This window comes from Lemur catta, chromosome 6, assembly GCF_020740605.2.
Source record: "Lemur catta isolate mLemCat1 chromosome 6, mLemCat1.pri, whole genome shotgun sequence".
In the NCBI taxonomy this organism is placed as follows: domain Eukaryota; kingdom Metazoa; phylum Chordata; class Mammalia; order Primates; family Lemuridae; genus Lemur; species Lemur catta.
The window spans coordinates 90,754,442-90,780,520 of NC_059133.1; the positions used below are offsets into that span (position 1 = coordinate 90,754,442).

General features: G+C 36.8%; 1 protein-coding gene across 1 annotated transcript; it reads left to right on the forward strand.

Moving 5' to 3' along the window:
* The first annotated feature begins 1,087 nt into the window (after nucleotides 1–1,087).
* LOC123640607 lies at nucleotides 1,088–26,079 on the forward strand. Its single transcript, XM_045555198.1, is given in 9 exon segments — nucleotides 1,088–1,183; nucleotides 9,667–9,923; nucleotides 11,862–11,902; nucleotides 11,905–12,144; nucleotides 15,518–15,604; nucleotides 17,466–17,564; nucleotides 19,198–19,367; nucleotides 25,087–25,202; nucleotides 25,818–26,079. Coding segments are annotated over 9 exon segments (1,224 nt in total). The 3' UTR covers nucleotides 25,936–26,079.

Here is a 26,079-nt window from a genome sequence, read left to right on the forward strand (position 1 = left end):
AGGAAGGCTTTGCAAAGCCTCAGCAGGGCTCAGAGATTGTGTTCCCGGCCACTAGGGGGCGCCACTGGGAACAAAGTCAGGGCAGGCTCTCCAGACCCGGAGGGCTGTTCATGGGGGCGGAGCCTAAACGCTTGGTTGCTATGGTGCTGGGCCGGGATCTTTCCTGCCAGTGGACCTGCCCTACTCCAACGGTGAGGCTTTCCTGTGGGGAGGGGTGGGTGCCCTGCAAGATTGTTGCATCTTGGACCCCGACAGTACTTTCCCACAGTTCTGTCGTGTGGGCTCCCCCGGCCTGTGCGTTTGACCCGCTGGCGTGCACCTCCATGGGACGCGAGCAGGCAGGGAGCTCCCAGGTTGGGCAGCCCGCGTCCACGGCAGGTCCCCGAGGGAAGAGGCGTGGGCACCACTCTCTGTGCAGACCTCAGTACACGCCTGGAGAACACGCCCGCTGGAGAGAAGCGGCTGCTCCCCAAAGTCTTGGGTCAAACTGCTCTCCCGGTCGCAATGGGTGGGGATGGGCCACAGTTCCCAGTCAGCCCCAGCGCCTGCATGCACCACTCCTGGTTGCTATGGCTCCCAGGGCGGGGCTCTTCCCCACGGGAGAACCGCGTTTCCAACAGGGTGGTTTTCTTGCAGGGAGGATGGGCACTCTCCCAGATCACTGGGTGTGGGAACCCCACAGTATTCTCCCATCAGTTCTGTCCACATGGGCCCCCTCATCACCCTAGTGCAGCTCCCAGACCGCCCCGCTATGTCCCCCAGTAACCCGCTTGAGCCCTGGGGCATGTAGTCTGGCCCGCTTGTCCGACATGCTGGCATGCCCGTGGGCAGGGAGCTCCCAGGTCTGGCACCCTGGCTCCACTGCAGCTCCCCAAGGGGAAAGCCGTGGGTCCCACTCTCCATGGAAACCTCAGCCTGTAACATGTTCCCACTGGGCAGAGGTGGCTGCTTGCCAAATTCTTGGCTCAAACTGCTTTCCTGGTTGCAGTGGATGGCGGAGAGGTGGGGAAGTAAAAGCATCTGACTAGAAGAAAACCTGCTATCTGGCCTTTGAAGTCACTCTCCTTGGAGGGGAACTTTGCGCAGAATGTCCAAGCTCTGGACTCACCCAAGTTCTCTGCGCTATTCTGTGTTTGCTGCCATGCCTGAGCTCATGGGGATGGAAAAGCCTCCAAGACACTTGGTAGCCTGCTGGTCACCAAGGGCACATGGGAGAGAGAGAGGGATACCCCCTTACCCCTTCACTGGGCTTCCAGCCTCTCTGGGTTTGATCGTGGCCCAAATCTTTTTTCCTTTATCTTCTTCCTTCTTTGCTTTTCCGTTTTCCTCCTTGAGATCCCCTGCAGGTGCTGGCACCTCCCTCTGTGATCCACACCTGAGCTGCATCTCCTCTTCCCCTCGCCCCTATCTTAAATCCCACCTTCCCTCTGGGATGTTCTGGCAAGCCATGTCTCTAGGCAGCCATCTTGCCCCTCCCTCAGCTTTGTTTTCTAGTATTATAAATCAAAATTCTCATTCCTTTAAAAGTTCACATCTCATTTCAAGTGGCACTTCTCTCTGATGTACCTGTGAGTTTCAATAAAATCTAATGCATGCTCTGTTTTTTTTTTTTTTGTTGTTGTTGTTGTTTTTGCTTCACATATCAATTATTACTAAATTATTTACTTACTCATTTACTAGAAAGTCAGCTTCCTGGGGGGAACTCATTATTTTTTATCTCAATTCCCAGTTTCAGAGGAAGCTATATAGTTTAGCCATTGAATTTATAGACTTTGGTGTCAAATAGTCTGGGTTCAAATTTCTGTTCAACTCTGATCCTTCCATATGGTTTTGGGTAAATTATCTTGTCTAATTCATCAGTAATTAGGGATAATAAACTTATTAAAATAACATTAATAAAAATGTTTAGTAGTATAGAAAATGATTAGGATTGGGAGGATGAGAAATGGCCACAAATGTTGGAAGACGGTAAGTGACTTAGGCCATGGACCCTGGATGCTGAAGAATTAGAGAGACTATGCACCACAGACTCCTCAGTGGCCCCATGATCCCTTGCTCTGGTCTTCGTGTCCTTGTTTGATCCCTGTCTTTGAATGTGGAGAGAATCTGTGACTTGCCTCCAACCCATAAAATTCAGCAAATATAATGGGATATACATGATTACATGGATGTAATAATGTTACACACATAAGACTGTGTCATCTGTCTTGCTAGAGGGGACTCTCCACTGCTGGCTTTGAGACAGCAAGATGCTATATTGGGAAAGTCCTGTGGCAAAAAGTTGAGGGCCGCCTCGGGCTTATAGCCAACAAGAAATGAGGCCCTCAGTTGACCATCCCCAAGGAACTGAATGCTGCCAGCAATCATGTGAGCTTAGAAGCAGACTCTTTCCCAGTCAAGCCTCAGATGAGACAGAGCCACAGCCAACACCTTGATGACAGCCTTGTGAGAGTTTAAAGTGTAGCACCCACTCACCCCAAGCCTACACTCCTAGCAAGCAGAAATTGTGAAATAACAAATATGCATTGCTTTAAATCACCAAGTTTGTGATAATTTGTTATTCAGCAGTCTGAAACTAATACAGTAGGGATGGGAGGAAAAATTGGAGAACTACTTGAAAATATATACAAGGAGCACCTTGAACAACAAAACTGTACCCCATATCTCTGCTGAGGATTGGAAGTTTACTGCCTGGCATTACTGAACCAAAATGAATCTGAATTCAGGGTGGGAGATTCTAGACAAGTAACCCAGGCAGAAAACTGGAAGATTCCTCCTTGAAAACAAAAAAACTGACCAGCCCAATAAAAAAGACCTACAAATATAGAGAATAAGAATAAATGAACAATCTCTGCCTGTACATCCATAGTAAGATTATCTACTGGTCCCAGACAAGGAACTTCCCATTGCTTGTTTAGTACCTCAGTCTTACATATTATTACATACCTAAAGATCACTAAAATAAGAGACCAAAATAACCACAATAAGATGAAGCTCAAACTAAAATTAATAGAGACAAGAACCAGGTGCAGTGGCTCACGCCTGTGATTCTAGCACTCTGGGAGGCCAAGGCAGGAAGATTGCTTGAGCTCAGAAGTTTGAGACCAGCCTGAGCAAGAGTAAGATACCAACTGCACTAAAAATAGAAAAATTATCCAGGTGTGGTGGCACACACCTGTAGTCCCAGCTACTTGGGAGGCTGAGGCAAGGAGGATCTCTTGAGCCCAGGAGTTTGAGGTTGCTGTGAGGTAGGCTGATGCTACTGCGAGACTCTGTCTCAAACACACACACACACACACACACACACACACACACACACATGAGACAAGAAACATTTAAGATATCCTTATAAGTAATAATCTTTGAGTGGGGGAGTGAAAATACTATGTCACTTAAAGAGAGGAAACTGTGAAAAAAAACATATATAGAACAAAAAATAATCCTTGAAAATTAAATCATAGTAAAATAAACTAAAGAAAACAGATCTATAAAATGAAGAGGAAAAACTTGAGAAACTTTCCTAGATAATAAAATCTAAAGGGAAAGAGACAAAAGAAAAAAAGGTATGATAATATTAGAATATCAACCCAAGAACACTAATATTTCATTAACAGGAGTGTCAGAAAAAGACATTACAATAAAGGTGGGAAAAAAATTAGAAAATAAATATAAAAAATTTTCTCAGAAGTTAAGGATGTGACTTTCCTATTTAAAATATCACATTGAATGACCAACAGAAAGGGTGAAAAGAATTTCATAATTCTAGGAATAAATAAAAGATTCTTGAAATTTCCAGATAGAAAAGTTAGGCCCCAGACACAGGATCAGGAATCAGAATTATATTATATTTATTAATAACAATTATTTCATCTGGCAGAAAGTGCCACTAAAATGCATAGAAAATATGATTACCACTTAAATTTTTATAGGCAAACTATACTTAAAGTACATAAGAATAATAAAACTCCTTTCAGATAAATTATTGAAAACCATTCTCTTTCTCTCCCTCTCTTTCTCTCTCCCACGTATCTTATCTTTGCTGACAAAAATTTCTTTACCCTGGTGTGAACAAATTTTGTGCTGATAACTAAATGCCTCTGAGTTACTTTTGGCATCGTTTATTAGCTGGAGAATATTGGTCCCTCCACTTTTGCTTAAATTTCAATTTCTTTTATTTATTTATTTATTTGGTCCTGTTTATTCAAAACTTTTGCTCTCCTATCCTAATCTTAGTTTCTGTTTCCTGGGTCTACCATGACTTTTTTCTATCTTTGGGCTTCTTTCCAACTTCAGCACCCTCTGCTAACTGCCCTAATCTATTGGCATTTCACAAAGTTTAAAAGAAAAGAAAGGAAGGAAGGAAGGAAGGAAAGAAAGAAAGAAAGAAAGAAAGAAAGAAAGAAAGAAAGAAAGAAAGAAAGAAAGAAAGAAAGAAAGAAAGAAAGAAAGAAAGAAAGAAAGAAAGAAAGAAAGAAAGAAAGAAAGAAAGAAAGAAAGAAAGAAAGAAAGAAAGAAAGAAAGAAAGAAAGAAAGAAAGAAAGAGAAAGAAAGAAAGAAAGAAAGAAAGAAAGAAAGAAAGAAAGAAAGAAAGAAAGAAAGAAAGAAAGAAAGAAAGAAAGAAAGAAAGAAAGAAAGAAAGAAAGAAAGAAAGAAAGAAAGAAAAGAAAGAAAGAAAGAAAGAAAGAAACTGATTGTCTTTCACACCAGGTTATTATGAATTGTTAATTATTTGTGTTTAAAGGAAGGGGTAGGATTGGCAGTTATATAAGTATAGTATCCTGAAAATCTATTTTATGGTTTTGTAGAGCTTACTAGATTTGCAAGTTTTTATAATGCTTACCACATATTTGCTGCTAACAATTTAAGTGACTATCACTAGATTTATACCTTGTATTTCCATCCTTTGTTAGTCTGTAATTTGCTTGTAAACTGTTTATTTGGATACAAAAGAGATAAAAAGAAAAAAAACCAGTTAATTTAGAATTGAATAACTGTTTCATATTATTGATATATAAGATATGAATGAAAAATGTTGTAGGCTGCAAAAGTCATTTTGACATAGGAGAGTGTTCCCAATGCTAGGAATCATTTGAAGTCTGAGTGGGTCCTTCGCTTCATGCAAGAAATAATTCAGGAACAAGCAGACAGTATAAAGTGAAAGCGAGTTTTATTCAGAAAGTATAAAATGTCTACTCCACAGAGAGTAGAGGCTAGTTCTCGTTTTGGAGGAGAATGAGACTTAAACCTTAATTTCTTTTCTTTTTTCCTTTGTGATATTTATTTCAAAATGTTATGAGGTACAAATGTTTAGGTTACATATATTGCCTTTGCACTGCCAGAATCAGAGCTACAAGCATGCCCATCTCCACATAGTGTTCTTTGCTTCCTTTGGTGCAATGAATTTACCTCTCTCCTCTTCCGCCTTCACACCTGCCTGACACCCAATGAATGTTACTTCCATATGTGCACATAAGTGTTGATCAATTAGTACCAATTTGATGGTGAGTACATGTGGTGCTTGTTTTTCCATTCTTGTGACACCTCATTTAGAAGGATGGGCTCCAGCACCATCAAGGATAATACAAGAAGTGTTAGTTCACCATTGTTTTCTGTGGCTGAGTAGTACTCTATGATATGCATATACCACATTTTATTAATCCACTCATGCATTGATGGGCACATGGATTGTTTCCACATCTTTGCAATTGTGAACTGTGCTACCATAAGCATTCAAGTGCAGATGTCTTTATTATAGAATGACTTTTTTTCCTTTGGGTAGATACCCAGTAGTAGAATTGCTGAATCAAATGGTATTCTACTTTTAGTTCCTTGAGGTATCTTTATATTACTTTCCATAGAGGTTGTACTAGTTTGCAGTCCCACCAGCGGTGTATCAGTGTTCCTATTGCTCTGCATCCGCACCAACATTTGTTATTTTTTGGACTTTTTGATAAAAGCCATACTCACTGGAGTTAAGTGATATCTCATTGTTGTTTTGATTTCCATTTCCCTGATGATTAGAAATGTTGAGCATTTTTGGCCATTAGTCTATCTTCTTTTGAAAAGTTTCTGTTCATGTTCTTTGCCTACTTTTTAATGGGGTTCTTTGATTTTTTTCTTACTGATTTTCCTTAGTGTTATATAAATTCTAGTTATTAACCCTTTATCAGATGTATACCATGCAAATATTTTCTCCTATTCTGTAGATTGTCTATGCAATCTAGTAATGGTTTCTTTGGCCATACATAAGCTTTTTGATTTGATCATGCCCCATTTATTTATTTTTGTTGTCGCTATAATTGCCAGTGGGCTTTTCTTTATAAATTCTTTGCCTAGGCTTATATCTATAAGACTTTTTCCAACATTTTCTTCTAGCATTCTTATGGTTTTATGCCTTAGGTTGAAGTCTGTTATCCATCATGAGTTCATTTTTCTGAGAGGTGAGAGGTGCAGATCCTATTTCATTCTTCTGCATGTGACCATCCAATTTTTTCAGCACCATTTATTGAATAAGGATTTTTTTCCCCCAGTTTATGTTTTTGTCTGCTTTGTCAAAGATACTTGGATATAGGATGGTTTTATGTCTGGGTTTCATTCTTATTCCATTGGTCTATGTTTCTATTCTTGTGGCAGGACCATGCTGTTTTGGTTACTATAGCTTTGTAGTATAGCTTGAAGTGTGGCAAATTGATGCCTCCCAATTTGTTCTTTTTGCTTACGGTTGCTTTTGCTATACAGGATCTTCTCCAGTTCCATAAGACACATAGAATTAGTATTTCTAGATCTGTGAAAGATGATGTTGGTATTTTAATTGGGATTGAATTGAATCTTTAGACTACTTTAGGTAGTCTTGACATTTTAACAATATTGATTCAGCCAATCTTTGAGCATGGTATGTTTTTCCATCTGTTTGCATTTTCTACTATTTCCTTCTGTAGTGCTTCATAATTCTCCCAGTAGAGGTCCTTCACCTCCTTAGTTAAATATATTCCTAGGTATTTTATTTTCTTTGTTGCTATTGTGAAAGGTATTGAGTTTTTGATTTGCTTCTCAGTTTGACTATTGTTGGCATACGTGAATACTACTGATTCATATACACTGATTTTGTAAGCTGAGACTTTGCTGAATATATTTATCAATTCCAGTAATCTCTTGGCAGAATCACCAGATCATATTGTCTCCAAACAGTGATAGTTTGACACCTTCTGCCACCATTTGTATGCCCTTGATTTCCTTCTCTTGTCTGATTGCTCTGGCTAGGCCTTCCAGCACTATGTTGAATAGAAGTGATAGAGGGCAACCTTGTCTGGTACCAGTTCTAAGTGGGAACGATTTCAGTTTTTCCATGTTCAGTATGATGTTGGCTGTGGGTTTGTCACATATGGCTTTTATCATTTTGTGGTAAGTCCTGTCTATGCCTATTTTGTTAATCATCCTCATCATTAAAGAGTGCTGAATTTTGTCAAATGATTTTTCTGCATCTAATAAGAGGATCTTGTGGTCTTTGTTTTTACTTCTATTTATGTGGCAAATTACATTTATGGATTTGCATATGTTGAAACATCCCTCCGTCTCTAGGAGGATGCCCACTTGATCATGATAGATTATTTTTTTCATGAGCAGCTGAGTTTGATTTACTAGGATTTTATTGGGAATTTTTGCATCTGTATTCATAAGGGATATTGGTCTGTAGTTTATTTTGTTTATTTATTTTTTTTTTTTGAGAGGGTTCCTTTCCTGGCTTTGGTATCAGGGTGATGTTGGCTTCATTAAACGTGTTGGGGAGGATTCCTTTTTTCTCAAAGTTGTGGAATAATTTCTGCAGGATAGGCACCAGTTCTCTTTGTATGTCTGGTAGAATTTGGGTATGAAACCATCTGGTGAGATATTTTTATTTAGGAAAGTTTTTTTTATTACTACTTCAATTTTGATACTTGATAGTATTCTATTCAGGAATTCTGTATCTTCCCAATTGAGCCTAGTGAGGCTGTGTGTTTCTAAGAATTTGTCCATTTCCTGCATGTTTTCAAGTTTTATGTGCGCAGAGATTTTTATAGTATTCAAAGATGACATTTTGTATTTCTCTGGTATTAGTTGTAATTTCTCCTTTTTTATTCCTTATTGAGCCTGTTAGAGTCTCTTCTTTTCTGCTTCTGGTTAATCTAGTGAGAAGTGTGTCAATTTTGTTTATATTTTCAAAGAACCAACTTTTGTTTTATTAATTTTCTGTATGGTTCTTTTGTTATCGATTCCATTTAGTTCTACGCTAATCTTGCTTATTTCTTTTCTTCCTCTGGGTTTGGGATTCATTTGCTCATCCTTTTTCAGATCTTTGAGATGATTCATTAGATTGTTGATTTGTGAGCTTTCTGTCTCTTGGCTGTAGGCATTGATGACTATGAATTTTCCTCTCAGGACTGCTGTAGCTGTATCTCACAGATTTTGATAACTTGTATCTTCACTAGCATTTAGTTGAAAGAACATTTTGATTTCCATCTTAATTTTCTTCTTGACCTGCCAGTCATTGAACAGTAGGTTGTTTAGTTTCTGTAACTTTGTGTAGAGATCAATGTTTCTGTTGGAGTTGATTTCTAATTTTATTCCACTCTGGTCTGAGAAGATGCATGGTATAATTTCTACTTTTTTAAATTTATTGAGGCAAGTTTTGTGGTCTAGGATGTGATCAATCTTAGAGAATATCCTATAAGCTGATGAGAAGAATGTATATTTTGTGGTTTGGGGGTAGAATGTTCTGTAAATGTCTGTTAGACCCATATGTTTGGGAGTTCTGTTTCTTTGTTTATTTTCTATTTGGAGGATCTGTCCAGTCTTCTCAGTGGGGTGTTGAAGTCCATGGCTATACGGTTCTGCTGTTTATCATTCTGTTGAGATCAAGTAGGATTTGCTTTATGAATCTGGGCATTCTTATGTTAGGTGAATACATACTTAAAATTGTTTTGTCTTCTTGTTGAATTGTTCCCTTCACCATTATATAACGACCATCTTTGTCTTTCATTACTTTTGTTGATTTGCAAACTAAGTCATCTGATATGAGAATTGCTATACCAGCTTTCTTTTGATTTCCATTAGCATGGAATATTGTTTTCCATCCGTCCCTTCACCTTGAGTCTTGATAAGTCCTTGTGAGTTAGATGTGTTTCCCAAAGACAGCAGATACCTGGCTTGTGTGTATTTATCCATTCAGCCAGCCTATGTCTCTTGAGTGGGGAATTCAAACCATTCCTATTGATTGATGGAATTGATATGGGTGATGCTGTTCTGTTCATCCTGTTGCATAATACCTTATTGCTTTGTTTTACCTTTTGTACTATTATTTTATTTGAGCCCTGAGCTTTAGCTTTTGGGTGGTATTACACTGGTGGGTGCCCAGTGTTCTGATCCATGCATAATGCAGTTCTGAGTATTTCCTGAAAGGCAGGTCTTATCTTGACAAATTCCCTTGGTGTTTGCTTGTTTGGAAAAGTCTTTATTTCTCTTACATTTATAAAACTTAGTTTTGCAAGATACAAAATTCTAGTCTGGCATTTGCTCTGTTTAAGAAGACTAAAGATAGGGCCCTAATGCCTTCTGGCTTATAAGGTCTTCATTGAGAAGTCTGCAGTTATCCTGATGGGTTTTCCTTTGTAAGTTACTTGATGTTTTCAGCTTATGGCTCACAGTAGTTTTTCATTCATGTTGACTGCTCTCCTGGTTGGAATGGGTGGGGGAGGGACCATGGATCCAAGTCAGCCAGAGTGCTTGAATGTGCCAAGCCTGGTCACTATGTCTCCCAGGGCTGTATTATTTCTTACCATAGGACCCACCCTGATCAAACAAGGTGGTTTTCCTGCAGGGGTGATGTACACTCTCCCAGTTCACCATGTCTTGGAACCCTACAATATTCTCCCATCAGATCTGTCCAGGTGGGCTTTCTCACCACCTGAGTCTAACTCCCAGACCTCCCCCTGTGACTCCAGCAACCCAGGGGGCACAGGGTCCAGTCTGCTTGTCTGACCCACTGATATGTAACTCTGTGAAACACAGGCAGACAGGAATCTCCCCAATTGGTAACCTTGGGTCCACTTCAGGCCCCCAAAGGCAAAGATGTGGGACCTTCTCTCTGTGGAAGCCTCAGCCTGCAGCACGCACCACTGGGGAGAGGTGACCACTTGCCAAGTTCTTGCTGCTTTCCCAGAGGACGAGTGGAGAAGGAAGCATCTGAATGGAAGAAAGCCTGCTCTCCAGCCTCTCGTTACACTTTCCTTGTAGGGGAGCCCCACACAGAGTGTCTAAGCTCTGGGATCATGCAAGTTCTCCCCACTCTACTACGTTTGCTGCCATGCCAGGGCTTGTGGGGGTGAAAAAGCCTCTAAGAAACTTGGTAGCCCCTAGGCCACTGAATGCTTGTGGAAGTGTGAGAGGCATCGCCCCTTACCCTTTCACTGGGCTCGGAGCCTCTCTGGGTTTTATCTTCACCTATATCTTTTTTCCTTTATCTCCTTCCTTCTCTGCTTTGCAATTTTCCTCCGTGAGATCCCTGGCAGTCTCCAGCACCTCCCTTTATGATGTACATCTGCTCTGCATCTCTTCTCCCCTTTCCTTTATTTGAAATCCAATCTTCCCCCCAGGATGATCTGGCTAGCGATGTCTCTAGTTGGCCATCTTGTCCTCTCCTTCACTCTTAAAATTTACTGCACATAATATAACCTCTAAAAGTCAGTTTTTCATGTACAAAATGCAGATCAAAATGCAGTAGCTATTAGTTACATACAAAGTGTTAGAAAATAGGGAGTGTCAAGGTAGTCATGAGAGACAGAGTTTAGTGTCCAATGCCCATCCAAGGTCAGACATTAGTCATTATTATACCGAGAGCCCACCTAAATGCCAAAAAGGCAACATCTATTCTCTAGCTATTTGACTGTTATAGGTTAAATCACTTGGATTTGGGGGAGTGAAGAGAGGTGACTGCAGTTTAAATAATTTGTACAATACATCTGGGTGGGTATTGAGAAAATCAATTCTAGTTACTCTACTGGTTATAAAGTAATGGCTTCTGCCATTTTTCATATCTAACATTTCTGAGTGCTGAGTCCTGTGAGGATTTCAACAAGTAGCTGGGCTCTCTCCTCAATTATTTCCCTTTGCTTGTTTTAGCTTCATTTTTCTCTGCTTTGCTTTATCAACTGAATCTCCATATACTCCCTGTTTTCCAGGAATTTGTTGAAACTTTTCATCAACTTATAGACCCCTACTCCCTTTTGTGTTATTGTTTTATCCATTTAATAAAATTTTAGTGGAATTTTAGAAGAAACAGGAGATAAAAATCTATTTTTAATATATTGCATTCAGTACACTTTGATAAACCTAATTTTAAAATTAGGTTTCCTTTTTTTTTATGCTATTACCTTGACCTATTTTGACATAGGGTTATTTCCTTTTCTTAAACATATCTTTTTCAGTTTGGAATTTCTCTGCATAATTCATGCTTCACTTCAGTTTAATGCTTCTTGAGAATAAATAACTTTAAGATTATTTTTAAAGTATTATCTAGACAAATACAATGCATTTGGAGATGAGGATAAAAGAAGGAGTGGCCCTTTCTATCACTTTCATGGTAAAATCTCTCCTTTTCCTTGTCCCTCTTCTCAAATGATTCCACTTTGGAGAACATGCTGTGTAGTCTGTGAGTTTCTTCCAGAAAATATATGCTTGCACGAAAAAGAGGAAGTGGTTTATAGAAGAAAGTTGTGAAATATCTTCTATGATATTAATAAAAGTTAAAATTGTTCTAAATGTAGTCAGAAAACTAACTGAATAAGAATCTACTCTATGAATCATTGTTTTTTTCCATATCATACAAGCATTCAAAAATCTGTTACCTTGATTGAAAAGACTGAACACATTGCCTTGTTACTTATTTGTAGAGGAAGTTCACTGCCCACTTGGGGCACAAAAGGAAATCTGCCACCTCTACGTACTTAATGTACGGAAGTTTGCGGAAACATGATTCTCCCTTCTGCAGAAGACTGTTTTTGGGCTTCTTTCTCTTTTTCATCTGTGAAATGGCTGGAGATATAGTCTATGCTGACATCAAAACTGTAAGGACTTCCCCTTTAGAACATCCATCTCCACTGCAGAGATCTGGTAAGCTGAATTTAGGGTGCCTTTTAGAATTAATATTTTACTTTTAATCTTTTTTTTATTTCTGTCCTGTGTCATACTGGGGGGAGACTGGGTTCAAAGCAAAATCTATCGAATGTAAGGATAAGAGTGAATGTTTACAATGACACAATATCTCTGTTCATACAGTTAATTGTAATTTTGGTCTTAATGTGTAGAACTTTATTTTTGTTTTCATAGCCTCCCTATTGCTTGTATTTCTTGTGTAGACTATCCATACTCATACAGCGACTTCTATACTTATCTCCCCTTTCTGCTCATCCTTGATCAAATCTGTCATTTTAACATAATATGATAAATTCATTTACACTGAGGAAATTATTTATGCCAATCATTCACATTGTTATTTATCTTTTTGGAATTTGTATATCGATAGAATAAAAATGTTAAATAAATTAAGAAGACATAAAATGTTAGTATTTTATTTCATGAAGTTTAGATTTAATGGCTAATTGAATATTTTTGGAATATTAGGAGATAGGCATATGGCTAAAGTTAACATTGTGCCGTAGTCCCAAAGCCACCTCAAAAGTGACAGATTTTCAAACCTGGTGTATTTTCTATTCCCTGAAGCATGAGAGAAATTTCTTTGCCATGTTACCTTTCTGTTCTTTCCTCTAGGATACAATATTTTTATTATAAAGTTCATATAAAATGTTTAAATAGTTTAAGATCTCTTTCTCTTTGCACATGCCCTTGTGGAATGAATCTGATGTTTTGTTTGTTTATATTTCCAAAGAATGAATTCCTTCTTTACATTTTCAAAAGTTTACAATAATCAAATGAATCTAATGTGTGTTCTTCTCTGATTTCAGGAGCACCTTACTTTTTATTTTAAACCTTACCTCTCAAATTTATCCAGTAGATGCTAATCTGGTTTCTTTGCTTCCCAGACTAGGCACTTTCATTTCCTATGAGATGGTGAAACACAACTTGAAAAATAACATGGACTAGAATTCATTCTTATTCCCCCACCCCTAAGATATTTCACACAAGGAGTTCATTTTTCTAGTTCTAGACCAAAGCTATAATAACCTGTATGAACAGACATTTTGTTTCACTAGTTCAGTTCCAGCAAGAAAATAATATTTTTTCCTACATTCTAGCCTTTAATTTTCTTTCTGTTTATGGATAGAACCTTATCTTATTCTCTTCCTTGTTCATAGATTTGGAGACAACATGTATAATGTTATCTAGTCCAATTTTGTAATGTTAAAAATGAGAAAACGTAACCATATAAAGATTAAAGTACTTACCTATAATCATGCTTAAGACTAGAAGTCAAATATCTTACTGCTCTTTTCACTGTATACATTGAGTGTTGGATAAATGTAACTGCTATTCTCTTCTGTCACGTCATTGTGGAGGGAAAGAGCTATTTGATAAATTGATTCTTATATCCTGCAGATCCCCACACAAATGTCCCTGACCTCTTCTAATTTTTCACCTTTCGCTTATTTTGCTCGAAGGATGTTGGCCTTCTCTTTGCTCCTGAAAGTTACTATATTCTTTACCATTTCAGAGGCTTGTATATATTGAATCTTTCTACCTAATCTCTTAATCTTTGTATTCCCAGCACTACTAAATTCCCAAACACTACTAAATTCACAATGGGTAATCAATAGATACTTGATAAGTAGAAGAATTTTAATAAATAAATGAATCTCAATAAACACTCAACATATCTTATATATTCATTGGTTCTCCAAGATATAAAACAAAGAGGAATGTCACCAGGGAAACGAACAGGGTATCAGTGAGAGAGTATGACGGAACTGAGAATATTCCAGGCTAACATTCAGAAATTCATGCTTTGCTTAAATCTTACTTCAAGGATCTAAAAGAATGACCTAGTATTTCTACGTGTGTCCTTTTATGAAATCTGAAGTTTTATTTGCCTCAGTTTTAGGGTCTGTAATCTTAGGTCTTCATATTACAAACATGTTTAGTGATATTAACACTTCTTGTAATTGCCTTGACTTTCACAACTGGGACTGTTTTGTCTGATGAATGAAAATATATGGACTTATTTTCACGTTTTGAAAATTAACAAATTCCCACTAAGGATGCTTTAATCAATAAAAATAATAATTTGAACATAAGACAAAGCACTCTGCCGGGCGTGGTGGCTCACGCCTGTAAGCCTAGCACTCTGGGAGGTGAGGCGGGTGGATCCCTCGAGGTCAGGGGTTCAATACCAGCCTGAGCAAGAGCGAGACCCCATCTCTACTAAAAATAGAAAGAAATTAGAGGGCCAACTAAAAATATATAGAAAAAATTAGCCAGGCATGGTGGTGCATGCTTGTAGTCCCAGCTACTCGGGAGGCTGAGGCAAGAGGATTGCTTGAGCCCAGGAGTTTGAGGTTGCTGTGAGCTAGGCTGATGCCACAGACCTCTGGCCCAGGCAACAGAGTGAGACTCTGTCTAAAAAAAAAAAAAAGACAAAGCTCTCTGTAATAATAATATACCAAATAAACATTCTGGTTAACCAATCTTGACATGTGATTTTAGAATTGGTTGTATTTCAACATCAGCTATTTTTAGTACCTTCTCAGTGAATTGTATGTATGTGTTTATACATCACATATCTAGTAGAATAGATGTACTGTAATTACGTTGTATTAGAAACTTTTGATATTAACTGTCAGTCTAAAGCTAAAAATACCAACTTTTTATTTGGTTTATTTGTTATCTTTTGGAACTCCCAAATGCAATGAGGGATTGTGGATAGTGAACGCAGCACTGGTCTGGGAGTCAAAAGACTTGAGGTTTGATATCAGCTCTGCTATCAAGTAAATGTGTGACTGTGGACTTGAATATTTCCATGTTAACACAGGGATATTGAACAAGATAATCCCTAAAATTATTTTCATTTTAAAATGTAAGGTTTTATGAAATCACAATTAAGTATCACAGGAAATAGATGCATTGTATGAAGGAAGAAACAGAAAAAATATCAACTCAAGTAAGTTCTGTCAGTAACCTTATTAGAGAATACTGACGGTTTCATGGTCTTACATGAAAACCTAGGGATACAGAGAGTTGATCATAAGTCAGATTAATACTGGGGAATATGTACTGTGAACTCATAAGGAAAAACTCATATTCATTGAAGTTTTACAGGTCACCCTTTTCACAAACCAGAGAACACACACGTGTGGGGTTTTTATCTGCATGTGTTTGTGTGTGAATGAAAAAGGAAGATGGGTCTATACTTTTAAAGGAAAGTAACTCGGAAGCATGATAAGTGAGAAAGTTTATTCCATCCTTCTGCTGCCTCTTACCACCTAAGGAATTATCTGCTGGGCTCACTAGTGAAATCTATCCAATTTTTTAGATTCTCACCATCATGGAATTTTCATGAAGGTTGGATGTGCAATCATCATCATCCTCTTGGTAATAGTAATTGTACTGAGCATTTTTGGTAAGTGATTAGCAGTACTATTTATCTCAAAGTATTATTCACTCATAACTTGTTGTAATTGTGTTTGCTAATTTAGTGGTTCCTAAACAATACAACTTTACAAAAAGGACAAAATTTAATACATAACTAAAATTAAAGATTTTCTACAGAACTTAAATGTGATAAAATATATAGTATAGATTCATCTCATTGATACAGGAAAGAGACATCACGATTAAATGTATATTTTATGACCAAAATCAAGCAATGAATTTCCTAGTGCAGTTTGATAGTGGGATATACATAGGTTTCTCTGAAAGCACATTCAGATGAAAGCAAATTCAATTATGAAGTGTATTTCTGTGTAAGCTTATTCATATTAGCTATTCCCAGGTATCATCAATCTTGTATTAATAGGTGAGAAATTTGTTTAAAACGAATCAATTCAATTGAACATTTTAAAATTATACTCCTGTACAGAGTATAGAGCTGAACACAGCCCAATTATTCATATGGTAATTATTTTAATATTTTACTGAATACAGACTTGAAGAAACATTATTGATGAATATCTATAGGACAGAGATAATATATAGATGATATATTCCAAGTAATGCAGACTTCCAGATTAAACCAAACTCTAGAACAGGTTGATGTGTCACTGAATCCCAGTGATAATATTTGTAATTATAAATAGTATTAGTAATTGCAAGTAAATAGGCAGAGCCATAGAACTTTAGAACTGCAAGGAGCTCTAGAAATCAGCAAGGTGTAGTTTAGATGAGCAGTCTGAAGCCCAGAGAGAAAAGTGGTTTGACTGGTTTAATACAACCAGCCAACAGCCTAATGCATGTTATAAAATTGAGGGGGGGGGGGCTGAAGCAAAAATAATTAGCATTAAAAATCTATGCTCTATTTCTTTTTGTTATGTTAACACAATAGATTTGTTTGTTAGTAAAATAGTAGATTTTTAGTAAAACAGATTTGTTATTAAAATACATTTGTTACTAAAGTAGATTTTAAAGATAAGATGTCTTTTTAAAGAGTTTACCTAGAAGGCAAAAATGTACATGATTCGTCTAGAGCCAAGAGCTTGTTTTCAAATCCCAGCTACACCACTAGTAGATTTTTTACTTTGGATACAATGTATTATGACACATATACATTGTAAGTATTAAAAATATTCTATATCAATGTAAATATGAAACATTATATATTCAATACATTAAATGCATTAATTGTATTGTGAACATAGTACCATGTGTTAGTGCCTGGCACATGACAAGCACTATTAAATATTAACTTTTATTATGTTCAGGTATGTTTATTTTGTTTTATATCATCAATACTAATTACCTGATACACAATCCTGTAAAATTATAAATTGCCAAAGCTAGTTTCTGTTAAGTGGCCATCAGAAAGAGAAATATTTTTTTATTATACAAAATCTACTCTGGACAACTCTACATGCAGTATCTCAAAAGGAACAGAATCATAAACCAAAACCAAAATATATAAAACTCTTTCCATCAAGTACGTGACATCTGATATAATTTATAAAAACTCACTAAACACAAACCATCTAAATGGGGCTCATATCCAGAGCTGGACATTTTGTGCTTATTAAAGTAAATAACTCAAGTGAGTATCCCTCTGATCCCAGATCATATTTTTTCAGTCCTCCTAAAGTTAACATTACTAGGATTCATAAAACTACAAGGGAAACTCCAAATCTTAGAAAAAACAGTGCTATTTTCCCCTTAAATTTTTAATCATTTAACATGCTATGGAATTTCCACATTACTGGACTTCACAGAGTCACTAGAACCCCGTGGTTTTGTGCTATGTATTTAATTAAGAAAATATGTTTCTTCTTCATTAGTTGTCCAGTTCAACTCTGCAAGACATACCAATGTGGATAATGACCAAAAAGAGAAACCCTGTACTGGGGAAAATAAATCTGGAACAATCACCTCAACAGGTAATATTATTTTATATTTCCTAATCCCTGAGTAACCAAACATGAATAGTAGCCTTAATTTTTCCTGAGGATATCTGAACAGAGGAGAGACTCTTCTACCCCTGCAGAGGGATGGTTTAGATCATTGCTTTTCATAGAGTCATTACAATCCACAGGCAAAATTTTTAAGGGCCCAAGGCAAAATGAAAAAAAATAAGCTTATATAATGAGTTTTAAATGAATTTAAAGATATTTCATTATTTTCATTGAAAAACTGTATTTTATTATTTTTCTATTGGGGCATGTGCAGGATGGGGTTAAAATAAAATGTATGGCCATTGTAGGTAGTTTTTGGTCAATTTTTTAATGTTACTATATGCAAAAAATTTAAATGATAATGTTGTTAGGCTTTCTCTTGCTCTCTCATGTGAATATATTTTCATACTTTTGAAAGTCAAAAACATTCAATTAGATGGCCTTTCTATTTTCTTAGATTGTTTTTAATCTCCTAATTTGCATTTTAATTTTGTATTGAAATACTATATACCTTTCTTTTTTTTGACCATTCAGATATAATCTATTAAAAATATTTATCCACCATGTCCATATTATAAGGTACATTCAAATTCAGGGAACTCATTAAGGCTTTACATTGGATTTTGATGTTTCCCCAACCCCTCAACCACACCCCCCAACCACAGTCTAAATCTATCTCATACAACACACATTAATAATTTTCTTTCACCAGTGGGACATTGTGCAATATTACCCCCAAAGCAAAAGCACTTTATTATAGCTTTTATATATATGACACAGGTGGTAATAAATAAAACTCTAGCTTTAAATTCTGTCTAATCTATTGTTTAATTTTTATTCTGTTGTTACAGATGTATAAGACACCTCTCCTTGAGTCCTAGTTTCAATTCATCAGGAATTATACCAAATCTAAATGTGTTTTATCTTAATAAAATAACAAAATATGTAAAGTAAAACTTCATAGATTTATTTAGCTATCATTCCAAATTCTTTCTCAATCTTCTATTTTCTTTCTGGGACATAAATTAGATATGCATTGGGGTTTGCTTTCTCTCCTTTTCATTTAACCTCTCGTTTTGTCCTTATTGTTAGGTAAATTTGTGCTGAATTCTTGGTAATATTTTTAGATATAGCTTTCAGTTCCCAAATTATCTCTTTTCCTGTCTCTTATCCTCTTTTCCTACTATGCTAACATACTCATTGAGTTTCTAATTTCAATTATTATATTAATAGTTTTCAGTCAAAGGACTTACGAGCTCTTGATAGTCTTTCGTTATCACTTTTTGTTTCTTCTTTTATTCTTTAAAATAACTTAAACATTATTATTTATAATACATATAATTATTTAAATATCTAAAATAGTCAGTGATCAAATCTGTTCTTTGTATTTCCTTTTGATACATTTGCCTGTGAGTTAGATGACTTGAGGTGCTATCGAAGACGCTAAACTAATTAAAGAGTCTCATAGATTCCCTCCCTCACCTTTTAGCAAATCCAAGCCTTGGTCTTAGAATCCTAGCACTCGTGCACAAATTTTGAGAGCCTTTTTTTCAACCAGTATACATTATTAGGATACAGTTCTATGTTTCTTTTAATTACTTATCTTTTTTTCTCCCAGTTTCTTCTAACTCTTCCACTCTCCATAAAGCTTGCCCCACCAAAGACTGGAAGCTGCTTGGGGGGAATTGTTACTGGGTTGCCAAAACTAAGAAATCCTGGAGTGAAAGTCAAAGTGACTGTGCCAGGAGAAATTCACATCTCATAGTGATCCAAGACTTTACTGATATGGTAAGATTAAACACTTAAAGGTTACAGCATCTACCACATTTGCAATGAGATTTCTTGTGCTACAAACTTGGCAAATACATGTGAAATTGTTTTTTTAATTTTATGTGCTATTAACTATATTCCAATATTAGTTGAATAAATTGTTGAACTACGTGATTGATTTAGACTTCTTTTTGGCTAGCAGGAGGAGAAATTCATTTGGTGTTATATGCTCAAGTTGTTTTCCACAAGACATCCCTGCTTCTTCCCAGATTCCATTTCAAAATGTAGAAGATTAAATATCTTATTCTACCGCCTGTGTTATTGTAATGCTAATGAGGGCTGCAGCTAGATATCTAAAGGTAAGGAAGATGTTGTGAGAAAGGAAATACAGAATAGTCCTACTTACTTAAATTTGGTTCTTTCTTAAAGAGAACTAATAGCTAACTCTGACTTAATTTAAATTGAAGCTTTGATAAACAAAGATTGGACACTACTTTAAGCTTTCCAATTGATAAGGCCAATATACATATGTTAAATTGCAAACTTCAAATAAGGGTTCTCAGCCTAAGACTTAGTATGTTAGAACCAGAAGCTGCCTCAGTGGCTCAGTTTCTGCAAACCCAAAGACTAGTAGTGCTTTTCTATCCTAGCCGAACAGCAGCCTTCTAGGATTTACAAAAGGGAAGCTCTTGAGACTTCTGAGGGGGGAAAAACCCTTTTGACTTTCACAGAAATTTATAACAATGAAAGAAAGAAGTAAACTATTTTCAGTGTAACCAATGTAACCCCAAATAACAAACTGTAAGATTCTGTCAGGTGCAGCAAAATATGAATTAAATAAGGAACACAATTAAGAATTGAAAAGAGACCTTTGTTCTCCTTCTAGTGTTCACTTTTAATAGACAACAAAGAGGAAGCAGGCTTCTAACAAGAATGTTCTGAAAAAATAAACAATAAATTATTGCAAGGAGAAATTATACAACAAATAACTTTACTATGAACCCCATATATTTCCTTCTCACTATTAAAGAGACAAATGTAGAAATGCAGAAAAGACATGTCTCCTTACCACACAAGAAACCAGATTTTGGAGACCAGTGGTCTAAAACAACATATTTTAATGGAAACTTACTTCCTCTAGTTTAGGTTATACTTTTTCACATTATTCCTATGGAAATAAATGGGTCAGATAAAATTGTTCCCTTTCAAGGATAAATGAGAATCTAAAAAGAATCAGGATATCTGCATTTCCAAACCTCCCCAAAACAGGAAAAGTAAAAAAACAAATAAAATATATATTACAGAAGAAAAATCACTCCAGAAAGCAGAAAATAGTTTTCTAGCAAATTATTCTTAAGCTTTCAAGCTAGTTAAAGATAAAATGGCAAAAAAACAAAAAACCCAATAATAATTATTAGTCCATCTAGGATACCCATGTGTCAACAAATGGCAAGAAAATAAAGACGAAAGATGAAGGAAGGAAGATGGGGGGTGAGAGGAGAAAAAGATGTATTAAAAAAGGCAAGAGAGGTGTGTGGCTTTTACTCTCACAATACAGAAATCTCAAAGAAATGTTGCTGCTACTTTTACAATGAAAAATAACTGAAGTAACTTCAAATTCTCAGCTTTTTTTTTTCCAAATCCATTAGAGAGCAAAGTTTGTAGAACAACCAACTGACCAAAATCTATGGTTCCAGGCACATGTAGGAGAGAGGAGATACATCGTCACTTTCTTAGTAGATAAATCAGATACCAGACACCAGTGAGAATTCAGTCAGAATAATTGAAAAATTGATAAAAGCTGAGTATAGGATGGCTGAACAGTGAGAAAATTCTAAGGTCTACAAAAACTGGGGAATTCCACCACCTCTGACAGGCTGTTTCTCTACAAACCTTACCAGGCTCTCACAGAAACAATGGGAAAGAGTCTTAAGAATGTGTCCACTGTGATGCAGACTTGAGAAACAAAAACAGCAATAATATATATGTGCCAAGGAATTCCACAGCCACCTTTCTCCCAGTCTGCTGTCTACACTATGGAATGAAAGACTTAATGTGTGTTGCGGAAAATGATCAAACACTGTTGCCCTTATGGAACTGGTGAAACACCACTGCAGGTGCTATAAGGAGTGAGTAGAAAAGGTCTTCTCTTATGGGAGGGGCAGGAATGCATACTGGGCCCACAAGTATTAATACATCCAGGATGTTGGCAAAGAACTGAGAAGGCCATGCACATGGACATAGGCATAATCAGAACAGCAAAGCTCACCCCCTCCACTGTCTTCTACTACCAAGATAACATGTTTCAAAAAAGGAGTAAGGAAGAATGTTACTGGAAGAGGAAGAGGAGAGGATTAGGAATGTGCAGAGAGATCCTCTCTGATGCACAGCAGAAAGGAAAAACTCAAACGCTCAAGGTCAAGACGGCCTCCCTCTGGCAAACAAACCCCAGATTAAACACCAGATATCATTACAGGAATTTGAAATGTGGGAAACAATGAGGATAACCACAGCAAGAACAAATCGCAAACCTAGCCCAACTCTCAAAGATTAACTAAAACCCCACGTTAAAAGACCTAGGAGAAGGCCTGTGTGCTTTTTTCCAAGAACAAAACTATTTAACTCAATCTCTACTGTCCTAGACAAGATGTCCAGCTTTCAACAAACACGTATGAGGTTTATAAGAAGACAAGAAAAAACAAGACACTCCTGAGAATAAAGAGGGATACTATTTCACGATAAAGGAATTGTAAAGTTTGCTAGGGCTGCTATAACAAAGTACCTTAGACTGGGCAGCTTAAGCAACAGAAATTTGTTTCTCACAGTTCTGAAGGTTAGAAGCCCAGGATCAAGGTGTCAGCAGGCTTGGTTTCTTCTGAGGCCTCTCTCCTTGGCTTGCAGATGGCCACCTTCTCACTGTGTCCTCACTGTGTGCATGTCCCTGGTGTATCTCTGTGTCCAAATTTCTTCTTATAAGGACACCAGTCAAATTGGATTAAGACCCATCCTAATGGTCTCATTTTAACTTAATTACCTTTCTGAAGGGCCTATTTCCAAATACGGTCACATTCTGAGGCCCTGGGGCATAAGGCTTCAACCTGTGAATTTTGAAGCCAATTCAGCCCATAATATTCCATCTTCTGACTCCCACAACCCACAATGAAGGTCAATTTATAAAAGTGTATGTGCCAAGGCAAACAGTGAGAAAACTGAAAGGGAAAATGAACAAATCCATGTAGATCATGTAGATCATATTTGGGGACATAAAAAATTAAAACATTTACAATTATAGATATCATGCAAAAAGTATGTCTCAGGGCCGGGAACAGTGGCTCACGCCTGTAGTCCCAGCACATTGGGAGGCTGAAGCAGAAGGATTGCTTGGGCGCAGAAGTTGGAGGCTGCAGTGAGCTATAATGATGCCACTGCACTCTAGCCAGGGTGAGACCTTGTCTCAAAAAAAAAGAAAAAGTATGTCTCAGATAATAAGAAAATTAAACTAGAAATTAAGAACAGAAAGCTATTTGGAAAATTACTAAACATTTTGAAATTAAAAAACACTTCTAAATAATGTATAAGTCAAAGAGGAAGCATTAGAAGAAATTTATAAAAATATATTTTGAGTTAAATGAACATTAAAATATAACATCAAAATTAGTGGATTTTAGCTTAAGTAGAGTTTGAGGGAAATATACAGTATTGAATGCTTATTTTGGAAAAGGAGATAATGTAGAATCAATAACCTAAGGTCCTACTTAAAAAAAAAAAAAAAAACTAGAAAAACAAGAGCAAACCAAACCCAAAGCAAGCAGAAGAATGGAGGACTTACACTACTCAATTTCATGCCTTACTATAAAGCTAGATTAGTCAAAATGATACAGTATTGGCAAAAGAGAAATATACAGATCAGTAAAACTGAATAGAGAAGCCAGAAATAGACCAACACAAATATAGTCAACTGATTTTTTTTAACATAGCCCAAAGGTAATTTGATGGAAAAACACCATTTTCTCCCTTGTATACCTGATGACTATTTATTTTCATAAAAACAGCTACATCATTTAGCATATAAGTTCAGTTGTACGTGACTGAGAACCAGAATTATTGTTGCTTGAACAAGATAGATGTTTACTTATCAGCAGAGAAGAACTCAAACTCTGTAAAATAGTTTAAAGAGGTTTATTCTGAGCTGAATATGTACCACCATGGCCCAGAGAGCCACGCTGCAGCCGCGTTGAGCAACAGGTCCTGCTGTGGTTGGGTTACAGTTTGGTTTTACACATTTTAGGGAAACAAGAATTACATGTAAAATCATAAATGAACACACAGAAGGCGTACATTGGTTTCGACTGAAAAGGCAGGACATCGGGAAACCATGGTGGGGGGCAGGGATGTAACAGGTTATAGGTGGGTTTAAAGATTCTTTGATTTGCAATTGATTAAAGAAATGAAGTTTTGTTTAGAGGCTTGGAGTGTTTGAAGTTAAGATAATTAATCAGAGACATATACCAGAGGTATACCAGACATATACCAAGACTCAAGAGATCCAGTAAGGAAATTGATGACCTGCAGGTGTGATTTAACGTTTGTCTTAAATGGCTTTAGGCCTGTTAATGATTTTTGTATCTTATTGTTACAAAGAATAACTGCAAAAGGGACAAACAGGGCATAACTAGGCATGTCTGACTTCCCTTCTCCTCATGGCTGGCAACTGAGCTTTAAGGTGTTTCTCTTTTTTGAGGTTGGGGGTCCCCTTGGCCAAGAGGGAGCCCATTCAGTCGGCTGGGGGGCTTAAGATTTTATTTTAGTTCACGACTTCTTCCACTGAATCTAAGATGCTTTCAATTATACAATGTATCAATGAGAAAGCAAAACTAAAGCTGACAATTAAACTACCACAAGTCATTGATTATTAGATATTTCCAATTTTAAAATGTTAAAACTGGGACAAAGTCTGTCCTGGAACATATGCAATAGGTTATCTTGCTGACATAATAGTCCAGACTGCTGTGGGGTTTCTGCTCATCACCCTCATCAGTAGGGTGGTGCTTCCATTCTATTCCATTAGTCAAGAATTAGGTCAGTCATATTGTCACACCTCGCTAAAAGGGTGGAAAATGCAGCCTTTATTACGGCTGTCCGTGTACTTTGGCTCAGGGGTTGGTTTACTATAAGAAAAAGAGACAGCAGGAAGCTAGGAGCAATATGAGCCACATTAGCTCAAATATTGTTTTCTTTCTTTCATTTCCCTGTATATCCTCTTGCTTCTACATATTATTTCATACTTGTACTTAATAATAATGATGGGCATTTATGTACTGAGCATTTATTATGTGCCAGGCAGTGTTCGATAACATTATTTAATAACAATAATACCTCTTTGAGATGGGTGCTGTTCTTATCTGAATTTTAAAGACTGGTAAAAACAGAAGTCAAAAGATTTCATAATTTGTGCAAAGGTGCACAGGAGTAAATGATAGAGCTAGGACCCAGGTTGGGCAGTTGACGCCACAGCCTCGCTATGAGCTACGATTACACCTCGTTTTACTGCAGTGGTTGGTTTACATGTCTGTCCCTCCACTATGATCTACTGGAAAACATAAAGCATGTTTTACTCACCTGTTCATTCCCAACTTCTAGTGCAGTGCCAAGCACACAGAAGTTGCACATAGAACACATTTTTTTAATCAATAAGAATCAGCAAGTTATTTCATATCACATTCACTGTTCCCTTTAGAGTTTCCTCTGGTTGTACCTAAATTCTTCAGCCTTTTATTGGATTGGCTTGAATATTCCACCTGAAGGGGAGTCGTGGACCTGGGTGGACAACAGCTCTTTCAAGCGCAGCCATCTGTGAGTTTATTGTGCTATAGTTTGTGCTTTAATCCCTTATTACATGACAAGAAAGGGTAGTCTGATATTGTTGGGCTTGAACTGAGTGAACACGTTATTACATTGCCTGATTTTCTCTTACAATCTGATAAATAATTCACATAAAATAGTCCACAGAGAAAGTTGAGAAGCAAAGGAAATCTTACTCCATTCACTCGGAAGATTTATGCGTGAAATAGGAGTTGCCACTGCTGCCTTTTTATTTTATCACTTTATCTAAGAGGTGAATGAGCAAGTGTAAAATCTCTTATGAGAGGAGAAGTTCAGTTCACAAAATGTAAGTTTCCGCTCATTTCTAAGAGTGATCAGTTTTAAATGAAACAAATCAGAGGTAATATTTTAGTATTAACCATATTCTCTAAATAATACTTAATAACTATTAACTACTCTGGAGAGAGGTTTTGATAAATAAAACTCTGAGTGAGAAGAATTGCTTTCCCCGTTATATTGATGTTTACAGTCTTTTAGTGTCTATATTTTTATTAAACAATTAGAAACTATTTTCTGAATTCCTCTTTAGTCTCTGGATATATTTCATAGCTGGTATAAAGATGGCTCTTTTCTTTCTTTCTATAGGTTTTCAATAAACACAAATAAACTACAGACCCGAAGCATGAAATGTGCCCAGGTGTCTGGCAATGATATTACTGCACAAAATTGTAAGAATTATAATCAGTGGATCTGTGAACTCTGATCCACTCTTCAGAAAGTCAGTCTTGATTTCTGTGACTGAAAGACAAACACCACATCAAGTTCGAACTCACAGGAGAGTCCAGAGGGTTGTATGTGTCCTAGAGGGCTCTGTGCACATGCGTGTGTGCACGTGCGTGTGTGCATG